The 20,065-nt window shown below is 56.0% G+C and overlaps 1 protein-coding gene across 3 annotated transcripts; it reads left to right on the top strand.

The window, feature by feature from the left end:
- Positions 1-92: 92 nt before the first annotated feature.
- Positions 93-19,571, top strand: SLC66A1 (solute carrier family 66 member 1). 3 transcript variants are annotated; one of them, XM_045898562.3, is made up of 8 exons: positions 93-169; positions 3,807-3,975; positions 11,960-12,089; positions 12,621-12,708; positions 13,208-13,350; positions 13,471-13,563; positions 13,963-14,148; positions 14,281-19,571. In XM_045898562.3, exons 2-8 carry the CDS (start codon positions 3,812-3,814, stop codon positions 14,350-14,352), a joined length of 876 nt encoding a protein of 291 aa, XP_045754518.1. In that variant the 5' UTR covers positions 93-169; positions 3,807-3,811; the 3' UTR covers positions 14,353-19,571. The 3 variants fall into 3 exon arrangements, with proteins under 3 accessions (XP_045754518.1, XP_045754516.1, XP_045754517.1); XM_045898560.3 differs by having other exon boundaries at positions 99-169; positions 11,964-12,089; XM_045898561.3 differs by having other exon boundaries at positions 119-169; positions 3,810-3,975.
- Positions 19,572-20,065: the final 494 nt, after the last annotated feature.

The raw sequence follows: 20,065 nt of genomic DNA, 5'->3' as shown, positions 1-20,065 counted from the left end.
GGTTCGCTCGCACCGTTCGCACCGCCCCCAGGGACTGTCAGCTCCGTGCGCGGCGCAGGAGGCGGAGCCACGCGGCTCAGGGACAGGGGCGGGGCGGGGCTTCGGGTCAGCTGACCGAGGCTGTGCAGACAGAACCCAGAAGCCGGGACCGGCGGCTGATGTTGAGGCGGTGAGTTGGGTTTGAGGCTAGGGGCAAGCCCGAAGGCTGCGGGTGGGACTCTGGGCGTCGCTACCACATCTTTCCAACAACCTCTTCCAGCCCCTGGACCGTCTTGGGGCTTCTGTCCCCTCCTTGGGGCGCGAGATCCGGAGACGAGGCTCTGGGCCGGGATTAAGTGGCCCCTCGGGAACATACGTCCCCCTCCTGAGCATGGTCTCTCGGACCAGCCTGGCCAGGGTTTGGGGTCTGGGTCCTCTTTTCACCTTCTGGTTCTGGGGGACGGGCCCCATCGTTTCCAACGGCTTTGTTTTCCCCAGGGCAGGCAGGGGAGGGGGCCTCGCGGCGTTTGAGCGCTGACCCCAGCAGCTGCCCTGTCATTATCCCCGACAAACAGGCGGCCCGCGCTGGCCTTAGTCACCAGGCGGCCAAGGACCTGGAGGCCTGGAGCTGGTGGTAGTCACCAGCGGGGACTCCCCTCCCTTCCACATACGCCGAGGTTCTGCTGCGAATCCCAGATTGCCCTCTCCCCTCCTCAGGCCTGGGACAAGTTTTGAAGTGTGTACATGGGGAGGCTGGGTTTGGAAGTGTGAGGACTGGCTTGGGTCTTGTCCGTGCAACACTTAACCGAAAGCTGCTTTGCGCCAAGGACTGGGGGGAGGGTGGTGGAGGGACACACTACAACCAAAGCAGAGTAATAAGTGATCCCTGGCTATTATTGCTGAGTGTTTAATCTCTGCCAGGCACCCTTCTAATCCATTGGCCTGGATTATGTCATTTAATTCTGCAGTCGGTCTAGGAGGTGGATATTTACCCATTGTACAGATTGGAATTCTGAGGCTCAGTCACTTGCTCTGGAATTCTATACTTGTGGGCATTAAGCAGGTCAGTTCCAGAGTGCTCTCTCCTCAAACTTAGGTCATCTGAGCTCACAGCTAGTTTCCTTCCTTCCCTCCCTTTCCTCTCTGTCTCCCTCTTTCTCTGTCTCCTCTCTTCCTCAGCACTGTCTGAACCTTTACTGTGCAGCTGGCGTCTGGCCCCAAGAGTCAGTCACGGCTAGGGTGAAGGGAGAGGTGTGGGCTTGAGGAGCAGGAGTAGCTGAGGACTGTGATAAGCATTCTTCAGATATGTGAAGGGGAAGGGAAGAGGTGACAGGTATCATCCAGCCAGCCTTTGCAAGGCGTCTTTGAGATGGCACGTTAGAACCCTGTCTCCTTACCAGGCCCTCCAGAGGGAGAAGGACACACTCCTAAGGGAAGAGACTATACGTGCAGAAGCCTGGAGGCCTGCCGCTTCCATGGGAAGCTTCCATGGGAAGCATTTCCCTGACTCAGCTTGGGTCCAGTAGAGGAGCTTGGGTGTGGCCTGAGATGCCTTCTCCATTGTAGGCTTTCTCAAAGCCTGGCCACATGCATCAGAATCAGCTGGGGTTGCCTTTTTTTTTTTTTAAGATTTTATTTTTAAGTAATCTCTACACCCAACATGGGACTTGAACTCACAACCCTGAGATCAAGAGTCGCGTGCCTTACCGACTGAGCCAGCCAGGCACCCCTGGGGTTGCTTCTTAAACCCAAAGTCCCTGATCTGAAGTCCAGAGAGACACTGAGCCTGAATTCTGCTGCGTGGTTCCAAGGCACCCACCTTTGCTGTGGTCCTTGTCAAACCTACGGATGCAGTCAAGCTTTGTTGCAACCCTGGACATCCATCCTCGAAGTGCTGTTTGACCAGGAGGTGGGCCCATTCCCAGAAGCCAGGCCTGGGGCCCAGGCTGGCTCCCTAGCTGGGTCAGAACCTCCAGATGATGGGCCCTGTGTGCAGCGGCCCCCAGAGGAAGGCCCCTTCTGGTCGGGATTCAGGCGTGTCTCAGAGTGTCCCGGGCTGCGCATATGCCCTGTGCAAGATCAGGGACCACCCACCCCATGCTCTGGGCCCTGTGAGCCAAGATACAATCCTCCAGACACCCCCTTCCCTCACTGGGCATGTGTTCATTTCATTTCCTCCCTAACCTGGTGAAAAGGGGGCGAGAGAGTGGCCTCAGGGTGGTTGAGCTCCTGGACTCTCATCCTCACAACAGCCTCCAGCATGGTTCGGTCAGGCCCGGGGCAGAGAGCCTTCCTTATGTGCATTTCATCTGCACCGCCAACCCCAAGGAGCCAGGGTCATCATCCGCATTTTACAGACAAGGCTCAGACAGGTTCCTCACTCGGCCAAGGTGACCCAGCCTTACCTGGGAAATGGGGGCAGTCTGCCCCACCTCACAGGGAAGTTACGAGGGTGGCTGTGTATTACGGTGATGAAAGGGACGGGCACACAGAATCTGTAAGAGGGCAACCGGGGGGAGCAAAAGGACTTGCTTTTTTTTTTTTTAAGATTTTATTTATTTGACAGAGAGAGAGAGAGAGTGTGTGCACAAGCAGGGGGAGCAGCAGGGAGAGGGAGAAACTGAAGGTAGCTGGAGAGAGCCTCAGTCTGGTGAGGAAAGCCTCTGAGCACGGGACAGGAAGGGGAAGCCTACCTTCTGGCTGCTGGGGAGCTTGGGCAGTCTGCCAGACCACAGGTGGGGTGGGGGGGGGTCTGCCGCATCCAGGGACAGAAGCGCCTGAGGCAGCATGGCAGGGTGGCCAGGAGCCGGGGTTTGAGTCCCCGTCCTGGCTTTGACTCCTGCCTCTGTCGCTTCCTGGCCGGGTGCAAGTCACTTCCCTGGTTCCTTGGATGTATCAGGAGCCCCCCCAACTCCCCTTCATGGAGTTGATAGGACAGAATGAGTAAGATGCCTGCAAGGTGCTTAGCCCAGAACTGGTGACGAGCTTCGTAATCAGGGGCTATGGTGAGTCTCGCCTGGTAGAGATGGCACCATCTGGCTCTGCTTTCTCTTCCTTCTCTGGGACTGTCACACAGACCGTGACCGCTGTAATCACTGTGCAGGGTGCCCGGGCATCGGGAGGGGACTTTCCTGCCTGCTCCTGCTACCAGCCACTTTCTGGCTTTGTGGGTGGTGAGAATCGGCAGGAGGCTCCAGACTCCTCGCCAGCAGGCATCCCGCACACGCTGTTCCTGGAGAATTGTGCTTGAGTGCCGCACTTGAATCCCAGCTACCTGTGCAAGCCCTGGACCCACCTGGCCCTTATTCTCCAGGTGCCTCCTCTGACCCATGTTGGCGGGCAGTCCTACTTCAATGAGAGAATGTACTTAATGGGGCCTGGTCTCCCCGGATGTAATTTACAAAACAGGAGATCAGAAACAATGTAAACGTTGGAGGGTTGTAACAAAGTGAGCGGAGGGTTCACTGTATGAACTCATGTGACAGTCAGGACAACTATGAAGGAGGAGCTGTGATCACCCCTTTTACGGATGAGGGAACTGACGCACAGGGAGGCTGAGGCACTTGCCCAAAGTCGCAGCATTGAGGAGTGCAGCATTGAGTAGTGGCATCTACACACTTGTCCCTGACCGCAGATCGGGCCCTGTCCTTGCACAGGTCGTCTGTGTACTCGAAGCTGATTGTGCCCTTGGAGTTCAGAGGCTTGGTCCGGCCGCGTGATTAAAACTGGGGATGGGCGTAGCTGGGGGCGGGGCACAGGATCCAGACCTGCCAAGGCTAAAGGCCCCCTTCTCTTTCTCCCTGTACAACCCTCCCTGCATCCCGCAGCAGCCATGGTCTGGAAGAAACTGGGCTCCGGCAATTTCTCCGACTGCCCCAATGGCTCCCGCCAGTGGATATGGGACGTGTTTGGCGAATGTGCCCAGGACGGCTGGGACGAGGCCAGCGTGGGCCTGGGCTTGATCTCCATTGTCTGTTTTGCAGCATCCACCTTCCCGTGAGTAGTGGCCGGGGGGCGGGACCAGGACAGGGGGCGGGCTGGGGCGATGGCTTCAGGCACTGCCTGGAGGAGGGTCTGCCTGACCCGCCTTGGGCCTCTCCAGACTCAAGGCCAAATGTACTCCCACTCACTGATTTCCAGCCCACCCTGGAGGGCCCTGCCCTGGAGCCCACCCTAGGGCTCGCCTTGGCTGGGCAATGCCAACACACAGATGATAGTAACAGTATTAACCCTTAGTGCTGTTTATTCAGTGCACGCTACGTACCTCAGTTCTGAGCACTTGACATGTTTTTACCTCATTTAAGCCTCATAACCCTGTGAAATAAGTAGTTACTGTCCCTATTTATGAGGGAACAGAAAGCCAGAGAGACTAAGTCACTTGTTCTAGGTGGAATAGCTAAGAAGAAAGGAAGCAGAGGGGTGGGAGCGCTGACATGCCCCAAACACAGCCCTCGTCCTGTGGCAGTCTGGTGATGGAGTGGGCGAGCAGTGATTACAAGATGGTGTGACCACTGCTGTGATTGAGGAACGGGGACACACTGTGACCTGGGAGAGTCACTTTGCTGCTCTGTACCTCAGCTTCCTCATCTGCGAAATGGCAGTGTTGTTCCCGACCTCCCAGGGCTGCTGTGAGGATGGGACGAGGCGGTGTACGTAAAGCACGGGACTCGGGGCCTTTGCGCCATGTGGGCACAATCCCATGGCTGGACAGAGTGTGTGGGAGTCAGGGGCACGGGAGAGGTGAGGTCGAAGAGGTCACCAAGGGCCCTGTAATGTGAGGCTTCTCCACTGTTAGGAAATCGGCTCTTTATCCTGAGGGAGAAAGATAAGAGTTTAATCAGGAGCTCAACATTTTCTTAAAAATAGCTTTATGGAGAGATAGTCCACATACCGTGTAATTAGCCCATTTACATGTATAATTCAGTGTTTTTAGTGTATCTGCAGAGTCGTGTAACCAATGCCATAATCAGTTTTAGAATACTCTCATCACCCTAAAAAGACACCCCCAAAGAAATGAGTCATTCCTGATTTCCCCCGAAGCTCCCAGCCCCTGGCAACCAGCCGTCTACCTCCTGTCTCTGTGGATTTGCCAACTCTGGACATTTCCTGTAAATGGAATCATAGAGCATGTGAAAGACCAGCTTCTTTCACTTAACAGAACGACTTCAAGACTTACCTATATGCTGTAGCAGGTGTCAGGACCTCGTTCCTTTGCGCGTAACGTCCCAGTGTGTGATATGCCACCTTTTATTCATTCATTCACTGATGGATGTTTGGTCTGTTTCTACTGTGAACATTCAAGTGCAAGTTTTTGTGGGTACATATGTTTTTACTTCTCTTGGGTATATGCTTACGTAGTGAAATTGCTGGGTCATAGGGTAACTTTGTGTTTAATCTTTTTAAGGATTTTTTTTTTCTTAAGATTTATCTGACAGAGAGAGACACAGCGAGAGAGGGAACACAAGCAGGGGGAGTGGGAGAGGGAGAAGCAGGCCTCCCGCGGAGCAGGGAGCCTGATGCGGGGCTCGATCCCAGGACCCCGGGATCACAACCCGAGCCGAAGGCAGATGCTTAGTGACTGAGCCCCTTTTTTAAGGATGTTTAAAAAACATTATTAAGCCCTGGTTTCATGACTCAGCCTAACCTTAATGACGTCCTTTGGGGCCCCTGGTTTTCTTTTTCTTTTTCTTTTTCTTTTTTTCTAGATTTTATTTTTTTTTAAATAATCTCTACACCCGACATTTGGCTCAAACTCACAACCTGGAGATCGAGATCGGGAATCACGTGCTCCACAGACTGAGCCAGCCAGCTGGGCGCCCCCTTGTGGTTTTCTTTTTCACAGGGAACTGTCAGACTTTTCCAAAAAGGCTGTACCATTTTCCATTCCCTCCAGCCGTGTGTGAGGTTCCAATGTGTCCATATCCTCATCAATGCGTATTTTCTTTTTTTCTTTTTTTTTTTAAGATTTTATTTATTTATTTGACAGAGAGAGACACAGCGAGAGAGGGAACACAAGCAGGGGGAGTGGGAGAGGGAGAAGCAGGCTCCTGGCCGAGCAGGGAGCCTGATGGGGGGCTCGATCATGACCTGAGCCAAAGGCAGACGCTTAACGACTGAGCCACCCAGGCGCCCCCAATGCGTATTTTCTATGTGTATTATTATAGCCATCCTAATGGGTTGGAAGTGTTATCGTGTTGTAGTTTATGATTTGAATTTGCCTGACGGCTAGTGATGTTAAGTAGCTTTTCAGGTGATTTTTGGCCGTTTGTATATCTTCTTTGGAAAAAGGACTGTTCAGATCCTTTGCCTATTTTTCAGTTGGATTATTTGCCCTTTTGTTGTTGAGTTGTAAGAGTTCTTTTAAAGATTTTATTTATTTATTTGAGAGAGAGAGCGCGCACCAATGGGGGGGATGGGCAGAGGCAGAGGGAGAAGCAGGCTCCCTGCTGAGCAGGGAGCCCGATGCAGCGCATGATTCCAGGACCCTGGGATTGTGACCTGAGCTTAACTGACTGAGTTACCCAGGCGCCCCTGAGCTGTAAGCGTTCTTTATATATTCTGGATACGGCAGCCTCATGATCTGCAACCATTTTCTCCCCTTCTGTGGGTTCTCTTTTCACTTTCTTGATTGCATCCTTTGAAGCGCAGAAGTTCTACATTTGGATGATGTACAGTTTATCTCTTTTTTCTTTTTTGCTTGTGCTTTTGGTGTCGTATCTAAAAAAACATTGTCGCGGGGCGCCTGGGTGGCTCAGTCGTTAAGCGTCTGCCTTCAGCTCAGGTCATGGTCCCAGGGTCCTGGGATCGAGCCCCACATCGGGCTCCCTGCCCTGCGGGAAGCCTGCTTCTCCCTCTCCCACTCCCCCTGCTTGTGTTCCCTCTCTCGCTGTGTCTCTCTCTGTCCAATAAATCTTTAAAAAAATTTAAAAAAATAAAAATAAAAAAACATCGTTGCCTAATCCAAGTAACAGAGATTTTTTTTTTTTTTTTTAAAGATTTTATTTGTTTGACAGAGAGAGACACAGCGAGAGAGGGAACACAAGCAGGGGGAGTGGGAGAGGCAGAAGCAGGCTTCCCGCGGAGCAGGGAGCCCGATGCGGGGCTCGATCCCAGGACCCTGGGACCATGACTTGAGCCGAAGGCAGACGCTTAACGACTGAGCCACCCAGGCACCCCCCAAGTAACAGAGATTTACCCTGATTGTAACCGGGGTGCAGGGGCGCAAGACCATCGGGCTCTGGGGGCGGGGGGCGCCCAGCCAGATTAAGTTCAGCCACTCGCCACTGACAAAATCCAAAGGCAGAGACATGAGTGGTGGTGAAACGAGAAAGGAATTTATTTCTGTGAGGCCAACACCGGGGAAACCACAGACTGGTGTTTCCAAGACTGTCTCCCAAGTGCTGATGATACTTCCAGAATTATATAAGGAAAGCGAGGGACAATGGTCAGTGGGTACACGCAGGGGCGCGGGGAAGTCAGGTGGGTCATTGTCTTGGGCTTAGTCCCTCCGGGTCTTCCGGACGTGGGGCAGTCCTTGTTGCTTCAGCGGGTAGTTTCGGTTCCCTTCCTGGGATGCTTTGTGCACAGGGTCTTTTGCCTGAGTTAAGGGATAAGCTAGAAAGAAGAACTTAATCAATTAGAAAGTTTGAGGTCAAGGAGCGCTGGGGTGGCTTAGTCAGTTAAGCCTCCGACTCTTGATTTTGGCTCAGGTCTTGATCTCAGGGTGGTGAGTTCAAGCCCTGTGCTAGGTGCGGCGTCTACTTAAAAAAATATATATAGAACTTTGAGGTCGAAATGAAGGTAGTCAAGCTCTCTTGCATTATCTTTTTCTGTAACAGTTTCAGAGCTTTGCCTCATTCTGACACCAGTGTCCATGTGTGTTTTTTCCCACACCACCAAGCATCTAATGCCATCAGACACTATCTTCCGTGGGACGGCATCAGATCCCACAGGTGAAGGGCTCAGTCCCACAAGACTGCCCCTCCCCCTCCAGATGTCAGTCACAAGTTCAGGTTGTCACTTCTGCTTCTGATTGGTGTAGACCACTATAGACTGGAGGTCCCAACAAACCCCCTACCTGCTTTTGATTAATTTGCTAGAGCGGCTCACAAAAATCAGAGAAACATTTGACTCACAAGATCACTGGTTTATTACGAAAGGATACAGGGAACAGCCAGATGGAAGAGATGCACAGGGCAGGGGGTGCAGACAGGGGCATGGAGCTTCCGGTTCCTCTCCCAGTGTGCCATTCTCCCTGAACCTCTGCACATTCACTGGCCCAGAAGCTCTCCGAACCTGTCCATTTGAGTTCTTCTGGAGGCTTCACTGCACAGGAATGATTGATGACATCACTGGCCGTTGGCGATTGAACTCCATCTCCAGCCCCTCCCCTTCCCCAGAGGTCAGGAAAATGGGACTGAAAGTTCTAAGGGTTTAATCACATCATGGCAGCCAGCCCTCATCTTTAGGTGACCCAGAGGCTTTCCAAAAGTCACCTCATTAACTAACAAAAGGCATCTTTATTGCTCAAATCACTTAGGAAATTCCAAGAGTTTTAGGAACTTTCTGCCAGGGATGGGGTGAAGACCAAATATATGTCTGTCTGCCTTCCTTCCTTCCTGAGGGGAGAGGGAGAGAGAGAATCTTAAGCAGGCTCCAAGCCCAGCGTGGAGCCCGAAGTGGGGCTCGATCTCAGGACGCTGAGATCATGACCTGACCCAAAATCAAGACTCTGATACTTAACCAACTGAGCTACCCGGGTGCCCCTATGTTTCTTATTGTAAATCACAATATAACAAATTAGCTTTTAAATTTAGGTCTGTTAAAAAACAAAATTACCCTGATTAAATTTGAAGACACAATTGGTGTTGTTAAGCCATTCATGAATTGGGCAGCATCCCATCTAGCAAATAGAGAGATGTTCTAAGGAGTTTTATAAAATGGAAGGTTTTTATAGGAAAGAGGGTGGGGCAAGAAATTATTAGCAAAAAAAAAAGGGATTATATCAGGCAAGTTCATTTTCCTGCAGGGGGGTCTTAGTAGATGATCTCATCTTCCTTTGTGGGGGATGGCGAGGGCCCATGTGACAGATGACCTCATTGCTACTGACCAGAAAATTCCTGACCAATTAAGACTACATTCCTGGGGGAGGTTGAAATGTGATTAGGTTTGTTATTACGCCCCTGTTCGGTGATTTGGCTTAAGTGACTCCATCTTGGGCCTGTGGTTTTCTTTTTAATGGGTCTTTGATACAGTTTGAGTTATATTTTATATATGGTGTGGGGTAGGGGTCCAGTCTCATTCTTTTGTATGGAGATAACCAGTTGTCCCAGTACCATGCGTTTCAAAGACCCTTCTTTCCCCCATGGAATTATCCTAGTACCTCATTGTGGACTTGACATTTTTTTTTTTTTAAGATTTTATTTATTTATTCATGAGAGAGAGAGAGAAGCAGAGGGAGAAGCAGGCTCCCAAGGAGCAGGGAGCCCGATGTGGGACTCGATCCCAGGACCCTGGAATCATGACCTGAGCTGAAAGCAGATGCTTAATCGACTGAGCCCCGCAGGCGTCCCTGGAAATGTGTGTGTGTTTTTTTTTTAAAGATTTTATTTATTTATTCATGAGAGACAGAGAGAGAGAGAGAGAGAGGCAGAGGGAGAAGCAGGCTCCCAAGGAGCAGGGAGCCCGATGCGGGGCTCGATCCCAGGACCCTGGGATCATGACCTGAGCCGAAGGCAGACGCTTAACCGTCTGAGCCACCCAGGCGCCCGGACTTGACATTTTTATTGAATTAGCTTGTTCCTGAGGCCACAGTAGGTATGTTGAAAGTAAACAAAACAGATGCCATCCTTGCCTTTGCAGAGCTTCCATTCCAGCTACCTTTAAAAGGCAGTCAGGGAGTCACAGGGAAGAAGGACTGGCAGGACAGGGAGTGAGACTGGAGGCAGGGAGGCCACCTTGGAGGCCATGGAAGCCATCCAGCAAGGAGCGATATCGGGGGCATTGGAGATGCCCTGTATAGGCTGACTGGACAGGTGTGGGTGACCGCTGGAGGCCGAGGGAGAGAGACGCCCTGTTCCAGAGTGAGAGCCTGCTCTAGGACTATCTGAGGAGCTGGCTGAGGCTTCCCCTTCCTGCCATGACATAATGTTGGCCCTGCGTGAGCCTGGCTGATGAACCAGTGAGGGGGGTCAGAGGCCTGGGAGAGAGCCCCAGGTGACAGCAGGAAGGGCAGCTGCCTTCCTGCTCCTCCTCAGGACTCAGCCTTTCTTGGGTGTGATAAAATCACTTTCCCTGCAATTTCATGGAGACTTGCCAAGTCACATGTCCTAGAAGGGGCTTTAGGGACCATAGGCTAGACCTTAATTAGGGGCCTCCCTGGTGCCAGGCCTGAGCTGGACACTATCCCTGCCCTCAGGAGGCTTGAGTCCAGGAGGGACAAGGATGTCCTGTGTTACAAAGGAGGAAGTAGAGGACACTGGCACGCTGTGTCCAGGAAGGCCATGGGGAGGAAGTGACGTTTCCTGAGCCATGAAAGACAAAGAGGAGGGAGTGGGCTGGCTGCCTGCCAATGAAGAGACTGGAGAAAGGGAAATAAGTCCTGGTGGAGGGGGCAGGGCCGAGGGATAGCTGGCCCTGGGGGCCTCCCCAAATAGCAGGGGAAGGCTCCGAATGCTTGTGGGGAGCCTGGGGTTTTAAAAAGATCCTTCAGAGGGAGCAGAGTCAAGGGGAACCAGGCTTGGATAGGAGACAGGCGTGTGGACGGGGTGTTTGTGCAAGGGGGTGTCTTCACAGGAGGAGGAGAAGGAAGTTTGGCCATGGGAAGATCAGGGCCATACCTGGCTTTCTCAGTTTCTGACTTGGGTGTTGTGGGGGATGAGGTGCCATTTAGTCCCCTTTTATTTAAAAACACACAGACGAGGGGCACCCGGGTGGCTCAAGCGGTTAAGCAGCCCACTCTTGGTTTCAGCTCAGGTCATGGTCTTGGTTGTGAGATCGAGCCCTGAATCAGGCTCTGTGCTCAGTACTGACTCTGCTTGGGATTCTCTCTCTCTCTCTCTCTCCCTCCCTCTCTCCCTCCCTCCCTCTGCCCCTCCCCCTGCTCATGCTCTAGCTCTCTCTCAAATAAATAAATCTTTAAAAAAGTTAAAAAAGATTCTTTCTCTCCCTCTGCCCTCCCCCGCTCTCTCTCTCTCTCAAAATAATAATAATAAATAAATATGCAGAGGATTAAACAGAAAAAGAGTAAATGGCAGTTGCGTGAAGGTTCGGAGGGACTGGAGAGGGAGGGGCTGGGTCTGTCGGGCTGTAATTCTGGTTCCAAGCCTCCCTGTGACCTGACTGGCCCAGGGCGTTCTGCAGGACCGAAAGAGTTAATATGCACAAAGGGCTCAGAACTCTGCCTGAGGCCTGTTACCTGTGGCCTGTTGTCAGCACTGAGCTCATGCTGACACTTGGCCTTTGAGAAAACAACCAGAATATCCAAAGCCACAAGCCATGGGGCTCTCGGGGGGGCCATCCCGCCCTGCCCCATTGCCCTTTGAAGGTCACTGTGGTTTGGCCCATCTTATCATCATCATCAACCGCTCCTGGCTCCCTGCCACCACCACTGTCCTTTCACCCCCCCCCCTCCGCTTCCCCTCAACTGAAGAAAGAATGCAGGGTCCCTGTGACGTGGTTCTCTTCGTGGAGCACGGCGGGGGCTGGGGGGTGGGGTGACACAAACTCCAGGTCCCCACTGGGAGACTCTAGGGTGCTCTGGAGGGGAATCTGAGCAATGCTATGGATGACTCTGGAAAGATGCACCTGCCGTAGAGTTCCCTGGTTGGAAGAGAATCCGCTGGTAAGAACCCCCAAAGGGCACCGAAAGGTCCTGCGGCTCCCGCCTGCCGGCAGCATGGGCTCACAGGCGACTTCCCTGCTTCCCCGGCCCGGGCCCCCTCCTGCCCTGAGCCCGCGTCTTCTTCCTCCTTGGCGGCAGCCAGTACATCAAGGCCTGCAGGACAGGCAACATGGACCAGGCGCTGTCTCTGTGGTTCCTTTTGGGCTGGATCGGAGGAGACTCCTGCAACCTCATTGGCTCCTTCCTCGCTGACCAGCTGCCCCTGCAGGTGGGTCAGACCAGGGGTGGGGCGGGCCACCGAGGACGGCCACGGCAGAGGGAGGGCCCCACACTGGAGAGAGCGCCCTCCGCCCCGCCGTGCAGCGTGACAGGCAGCTGGTCGGTACCCTTCTCCGGGCCTCAGTTTCCCCATCTGCGAAACGAGCACGTCAAACCAGAGGATGGCTCTGGGGTGCCGAGGTCCTGACTGAGCTGCCAGGGTGTGGGGCCACAGAGGAGGAAAGGTTTCCCTTGGGGGGAGCCGGGGGTGGGGGTGGCAGGTGCCAGGAATCCCAGCCAGGAGTCCATCGTCTTCCCCAGCGGGACGGTACCGTCGTCGCGGCTCCTGTGCCCGGCCACGCCGGAGCCCTCCCTTAACCGCTGAGTGCCCCTCTGTCCCGGCGAGGTGCACCCGCCCCCTGTCCTCCCTCTGTCCCGGGGGGCCCGCTGCCGGCCTGCTCTCGAGTTCTGCCGGCTGGACGCCGATGAGACCGGAGGGCAGGGGGTGAAGTGGGTCGGTTGGGCCGCGCCTCTCTTGCAGAGCTACACGGCGGCGTACTACGTGCTGGCCGACCTGCTGATGCTGGCCCTCTACTTTCACTACAAGTTTAAGAAGCGCCCCTCTCTGCGTGAGTGTGGGGAGAGGGGCGGCGGGAGGCCCGGGAGCGTGGGAGGCAGTGGGCTTCGCACCGCAGCGTCCGGCCCACACCGCCGAGCCTGCGCCCGCAGCCCCGGGCGACCGGGACGGGGGCCGGACCACGGGGGCTGCTCTTTCTTCCCTTGGGTCGCATCCCACAATCGTGGCTTCAGCTGTTCCTCTGTACCTGGCCCTGGGCTTGGACACAGGTCACCGCTGCCCCTGAGGATTGAGGAGGGGCGGGAGTCAAGGTCAGAGGGAGGTACTTGTCTGCTCTGGGTGACCCCCTCCTGCCCTTGTCTCTCCTTTACAACCCTAGGAGAAGGGTGCTATTATTACACCCATTCTACAGAGGAGGCATTAAAGCTCAGAGAGGTCAGGTTCCTTGCCCAGAGTCACACAGCCGCCAAAGGGCAAGGCCAGGACTCAAGGCCTGGTCTGTTTGCTGCCACTGGTACCTGACCTCGGCTTCCCTCCTGTCTCCTGTCCAGGGTCTACCCCCATCAATTCCGTGCTGCTCTTCATCCTGGGGGTGCTGTGTGCCTTCCCGCTGCTGAGGACCGCTGGCCCGGTGGCTGCCCCGAGGGAGGTCTTCCGGGGCCGCACGCTCCTGTCAGTGGAGCCGGGCAGTAAGGTGCGGTGTGGGTCAGTGCCGGGGGGTGCGGGCTGGGGACCGGCCCGTCCCGAGGGAGCGGGGATCGCGCGCTGCACCTCTGGCCCCTCCCGGGCCCTGAGCAGCCCCCTGCCCTCTCAGCCCTTCACTCGGCAGGAGATCATCGGCTTCGCCATCGGCTCCGTCTCCAGTGCGCTCTACCTGCTGTCCCGGCTGCCTCAGATCCGCACCAACGTGAGCCCGGGGCAGGGGCGGGGCCGCCGGGGCAAGGGGCGGGGTCTTTGGGCAGCAGGTGTGGCTTCAGACCGCCGGTCCGGTCGGCTTAAGTGAATCCAGTTCTCCAGGCCTCAGTTTCTGCCCCTGGGCAGTGGGCCGATGAGGCCGGCTCGAGGGACACGGGTGTCCCGTGTGTGTCTCAGAGAAGCAGCGGGTCAGGTGAGGAGGCCGGGCCCGGCCCACAGTGCTGAGGGATGGGGAGAAAGGGGCGCGGTGGGCCCGGGGAGGCTGGCGGGGCGGCCCGTCTCCCGCGGACCGGGCGCTCGGTGACCAACGCGCTCAGGGCGTGCCCCGTGGACGGGGCAGCGTGACAGGAACCCTGGCCGAGGCCTCTGACCCCAGCCCCCTCACCCCCAGTTCCTGAGGAAGTCAACGCAGGGCGTCTCCTACTCGCTGTTCGCCCTGGTGATGCTGGGGAACACGCTGTACGGGCTGAGCGTGCTGCTCAAAAACCCCGCGGCGGGCCAGAGCGAGGGCAGCTACCTGCTGCACCACCTGCCCTGGCTCGTGGGCAGCCTGGGCGTGCTGTTGCTCGACACCGTCGTATCCTTCGGGGGGGCGGGGCAGCCCGGCAGGGCCGGGGGCGGGGGCGGGGCAGTCCGGAGGGAGCCAGGGCCCCCAGGGGCACGGCGTCCCCGCCTCTGCTCGGTTTGGCCTTGATGTTGGCCCCTCCAGATCTCCATACAGTTCCTGGCGTACAGGGACGCGGCCACCTCCTCGGAGCGTCAGCCCCTCCTCCCCAGTTGACCCGGACCCAGGCCAAGCCCGGGACTGCGGGGCCCTCCAGATGCCGCTCCCAGGAAGGGTCAAGTGTGGGCAGACACGGTGCTGCTGACTCTGGACTGGCCGTGGAGGTGCCCGGGGGCGCCTTGAGGGCCTGGCCCAGCCGCCGCCCCCACCTCGGAAACCTCCTGGCCGACTCTTCCAGGAACCCTGACTGGCTGACTCTTCAGGGAGCGGGGAGCGAGAGGGGTGCAGGGGCCAGCCCCCCCCCCCCCCGAGTCTGAGGCTGCTGTCCTTGGGAGCCTCGAGGGAGAGGCTGCAGCGGAGACCTCGGCCCCCCCGAAGGCAGTGGGCGCCCCTCGACCCACCTCCCTCCATCTGCCCGCACACCCCCTGGAGCGGGGTGCACCTGCAGCCGGGTGTCCCCAGCGCTGTCCCGTTGACTGCAGACAGCCCAGTAAACGGTACCTCCCAGCGAGGCCTCTTTCTGTTGCTCCTTCCCCGAGGTGCTGTGGTCTGGGCTGCTCTGGGCAACAGCGGGGCACGGGGATCTGGGCCCCAGCTTCCGGGTCCCAGGTTGGGGCCTGGAGGTCGGGATATGGCAGAGCCGAGCAGGAGCAGACTGCCCAGCCTCCGGGGGGCCTCGGGTTTTCTTACCGGCTTCTCTGTAACAGACCCCACACCTGGGGGTGAGGAGGCAGCAGCGAGAATGACAGGGTCCCGGCCCCTCAGTGCTCAGGAAGAAGCAGGATAGTTAAAGGTTCAGATCTTAGTTCTGCCTCTTTGCTTCTCTGTGCCTCAGTTACCTCATCTGTGAAATGGGATGTATGTTATAAGATGGTGCAATTAGCTGAGGTTAGCCCCGAAGTCTGGCATGTGGTAAGTGCGCCATAAAGGTTCGCTTTGATAATTTTCAGTTGGAGGAGAGGCACTTCCAGATCTCCCCGCAGATCAGGGAGACCTTCCTGGAGGAGGTGACATGCAGAAGGCTGGGCAGGAGATAACTGGGGAGAAGTGGGGGGTGTGGCAGGCAGGAGGAAGGAGGTGCAAGAGCAGTGGGAAGGGAGGAGAAGAGGGCAGGGCTCAGCCCTGAGTTCCAGTCCTGGGCCGCAACCTCACTTCGTCTCCCTGACCCTGTTCTGAGTCCACTTGTTGGCCATGACCCTGTGCGTGCCTGAGGGGCTGGTCAGGGAGAGAAGCTGTGGCTCAGGCTTTCTGAATCTCCTCTACCTGCCCCGGGGACGGCGGGGAGCTCGGCAGTGGGGTCTGCAGCCCGGTCTGGTGCCGCGTGGATGGGCCGAGTGCAGCCTCCACCAGCCCAGGCTGCGCTGGGCGCCGGGAGGGGGGTGACCCCAGCTCCGGTCCTTGTCCTTGTGGAGGGAAGCTGGCTGCCGGGCCCTGGGGGTAAGGGCTTTGACCAGAAGGTACAAAGTGCCATCAGAATGAGGAGACTCCCCAGGGAAGGCCTCACGGAGGAGGGGCCCGGGAGCTGAATCCTGAAGGCGGAGGGACGTCAGGAAGGGGCAAGGGTGTGTGCACGGGCCTGAGCTGGGGTCGCTGCAAAGCCAGGCTGAGTGTAGACAGGGTCGTGGGGCCGGGGCCAGGGCGCACAGCAGGTCAGGGGAGAGAAGGCAGGAATTGGGGTCCGGCAGACCAGGGAGAGCCTCCTCTGAGGCACAAGTGGGCAGTGAGGCCAAGTCGGGCCAGTGTCCCCCGGGCCCGTCCTGGGTCATGCCTGCGGAGTGCCGTGTGTACCCCCACACGGGGCTGATGTTTGTTGAGCGCTTGCCGTGTGCTGGGCTGGTCGGTGCAGTTGGGATGGCCAGTAGACAGATGGAAGACAGGCTCTGAGGGATTAAGCGGCTTGCTCGAGGTCGAGCAGCTTTTCAAACCCCATTCCGTCCCTCCGCTGCAGGGACCGTCCCCCACCTGGCCGGGACTGGGGCTCTCGGGGTCCAGAGATCGGGGCCGCGCGCCGCCCAGCTTCCCCTCGCTCCCAGGGGCGGCCCAACCCCGCGGGGCTCAGGCTCCCTTCCCACTTCCTCGAGCCGCCGGCCCCGTCCCAGGCGAAGGTGCGCCCGGGCCCCAGCTGGCTCGGGCCTGGGCCTGGTTCAGGTGCCCTCTGCCAGGCAGTGGCTGGCTCCACGCAGGGCCGTGACCTCGCTTGACGCCAGTTACCGGGGGCTCCCTCATACGGCAGCGAGAGCCCCAAGGGCCGGCGCAAGTCAGAGCTGCGGGGAGGAGATGGGGCAGCGCAGCCCTGCCCTTCGGAAGCCCTCACGGGGGCGACCTCATCCCTTCCCGCGGGCAGCACCGGGTCGTCCGTGGGGTGCCGGCTCTTGCTTTCCAGCACTGCCCAGTGGGCTGCTTCCTCCTCAGGAAGCCCCCGGTCTGATGGCTGGGGCCCGGGCCCGGGCAGTGCCCTGTCTGATGGAGGAGGAGGAGGAGGAGTGCTCGCGCCCCAGCGCCCGGCACTGGGCGGCATTAGCTTCTCCAGGGCCCGGGCCTCCCCAGCTGACGGATCCGCTCATTCCACCCCACTGATGGGGCCTCATGGAGGGGAGAGGTGCTCCAGGGGACCCCCTTCCTCCCCGGGGCGCAGGCCTCTTATCTCGCTGCAGGCGGGGGGTGGCCCGAAGGGATGAGCCCCACTTTACACCCATCCTTCCGCCTGACTTTGCGCAGGCTCAGTGGAGGTCTGCATCTAGGTTTCAGGCCCAGGCTCAGCCAAGAAAGGGGCACCGCCCTGGTCACTTGTCAGTTGTCCTTGTCCGGGAGGGATTCTCCCTCTGGACACTCATGGGGAGCAGGAGGCTGGGCCAGTCACCCCTAAAGAGCCCTCCCTTGGCGGTTCATATTTTAACTATTGAATGAGATGCCGGGTGCGCAAACGCCTCACACAGCGCCTGGTCCCAGTGTCCCCCCCCACCCCGAATCCTGGGGGGGCAGGAAAAGCTGGCTGGCGGGCAGGTGGCAATCTCCTACAAAGCAGAAGGAAGGGCCCAGCGTTCCCGTCCTCAGCATGTGGCCCCAGGCCCTCCCAGCCCGGGATTATTCAGCAAGCGTGAGACTTCTTAAGCCACAGCTTGGACATGGCCTTTAGTCCCCAAAGCTGAGAAAGGGGATCAGCCCACAGCTCACTCCCCTCCCCTCTTTACTTCTTCTGCTGTTGGACTTGGCTTTCACTGTTGCTGAATGGAGGGACCGCAGAGGCTGCTGGGTAGACAGCCACGTGCTGAGACCTAACTACCTGCCCCAACTTGCACACCCTAACCTGATCAGGTTAGTGTTAGCCCCGTGGTGGGGAGTGGGGATCGCCTGCTGCTGCAGCTGACTCCATTCACTTGAAAACTATTGATCAGTCCCCCAGCCCTGTGACAGCCCTGAGGACACAGCCACCCCCTGGGATCTCTGTGCCCGGCACATAGAAGTGCTCCGTAAAGATTATTTTTATTCATCAGCACTTCCCCACCCCCACCGCAGCATGGGCAGACTTCTGTCCTGCTCACCCAGTACACAGTAGGTGCTCAGTAGACGTTTGAGTGAGTGAATGCCCGAAACAACGTCCCTCAAGGAGCCCTCAATCTGGTGAAGGAGACCGGCGTGTCACTCACACACAACTACTGAATTTGTACACTCAACATGGGGGAAATGTATGGTGTATGAGATCTAGCTCAATAAAACTATTTGGAAAAAGATCAAATCAGAGATTTTAAGTTCGCATGGGAAGTTATGGGTATAAGAATATATTGCATCTTGCAACATTTCTACTAATTTATAGTCCTTACAAAATGACCCAAATGCCTAATATGCGTAAGACTGAAGGATTCTGTTCACTGGACCGGTTCAAAGATCTGTATGTATGTGACAATAGTCTGTTCATTCTCGGAAGCATTAATTGAGCATTTACACTGAAAAATTGCCCAAGAATGGGGCGCCTGGCTGGCTCAGTCGGTGGAGCGTGTGACTCAATCTTGGGGTCGTGATTTCAAGCCCCACATTGGGTGTAGAGATTACTTAAATAGAAACTTTAGGGATGGGGCGTCTGGGTGGCTCAGTCGGTTAAGCGTTTGCCTTCGGCTTAGGTCACGATCCCAGGATCATGGGATGGAGCCCTGAGAGACATGTGTTGGGCTCCCTAGTTAGCAAGGAGCTCGCTTCTTCCTCTTCTGTTGCTCGCGCTCTCTCTCTCAAATAAAATCTTTTTTAAAAAGTTGCATAAAAAAGGTAGAGAACAGTGGTAGGAGTGTGTGTCTATGAAGTAATATTTTTTTTAAAGATTTATTTGAGAGAGAGAAATAGAGCACTCGTGTGGGGGGAGGGGCAGAGGGAGAGGGACAAGCAGAAGGACAAGCAGACTCCGTTGCTGAGCGCAGAGTCTGATGCAGGGCTCAATCTCACAACCTCGAGATCATGACCCGAGCCGAAATCAAGTCGGGACGCTTCACCAACTGAGCCACCCAGGCGCCCCTAAAGTAATATTTTGAAAGACAGAAAATAATTTAAGAATGGAAAGTTAAAACATTAAAAATATTTGTACATTTCTATATATTTTAGAAACTTAATTTCTTTATGAGTTTATATAAAATAGTTAGTATTCTGAACTTCATTTTTTAAAAAAGTGGAGTGTTGGTGAGGCGAATTATAACCGAAGTTTTTGTGAAACAAAAATAGCACCAGCTCGTTTTAAAGAAATTACATTTAATAGATCATCTGCTTCCTAAGGGCAGAAGAGAGAATTGCAAACTCAGTGACAAAGCCCTCAGTCCAAATATTTGCAGTGAAGCTGGTAGGTTCTGGTTGAAGTAACAACCTGACAAGGTATGATTAAGTAATCTGGTTTTCCTTCTGAAGATTTTACAAATTTTAGTTATACTGAGAAAATGATGACGCAGTTTTACTTCTATGATAGGTAATTTTTAACATTTATTTAACTTACTGTTTGGAATGAGGGATCGGTTCTTTTTAAAAAATTGGAAGCTTTTGGGCACCTGGTCGGGGGGTGCTCAGTCGGTGAAGCGGCCGACTCTTGGTTTCAGCTCAGATCATGATCTCGAGGTCGTGGGATCGAGCCCCCCGCGTTGGGCTCCTGGCTCAGCGTGGACTCTAGTCCTTTCTCCCCGGCTCGTGCTCTCTCTTAAATAAATAAAATCTTAACATTTTGAAGTATTTGCTCTAAAGTTTCATCACCAAGAGAACAGGAGGAAAAGATGCTCTTCTGGAATTCTAAACCGGGCAGGAGGGGCCAGCCAGGGGTAGTGGGGCCAGCAGGTGGGGGTGCACATCCTGCCCCCTGCTTCCTGTGAAGTGGGGGTAGATGGGTCGGTGCCAGTGCCGGCCCCCAGGAGCCCTCTTTCCTTAGGGTTCGCTGGTTGCCAGGAGCGGAAGCCCACTCGCCAAGCCAGCAACGCACACAGCTGTCGGCAGGCTGTGCGGGGCTCACGGGGGAGGGAAAAGGTGAACCAGTGGCTTCTGGAAAGACAGAGGCCAAGTCGGCTCCGGGATCCCGGGAGTAGGAAACCTTCCCTGTGGGCATGAAACTCTCTCCTCTCAGTCTCTCCTGCGAGAACCGAACTGCCCTGCCAGGGGGAGGGCCCACGTGACTGCACTGGGAGTTGGTGGCACCAGGGAGACCCGGTCCGCAGTGCCCACGCCCCCCAGTGGCCACTCAATGATGCGAACAAATGACAGTATGGACACAGGGAATCTTGGAATCTGGGGCCCCAGAAGGACCTCA

The sequence above is a fragment of the Mirounga angustirostris genome, unplaced genomic scaffold (assembly GCF_029215605.1).
Source record: "Mirounga angustirostris isolate CCGP_5_RB_7025 unplaced genomic scaffold, mMirAng1.0.hap1 SCAF_4, whole genome shotgun sequence".
In the NCBI taxonomy this organism is placed as follows: domain Eukaryota; kingdom Metazoa; phylum Chordata; class Mammalia; order Carnivora; family Phocidae; genus Mirounga; species Mirounga angustirostris.
The sequence above is the reverse complement of the archived record's forward strand: the minus strand, read 5'-3'. Positions and strand labels throughout refer to the sequence as shown.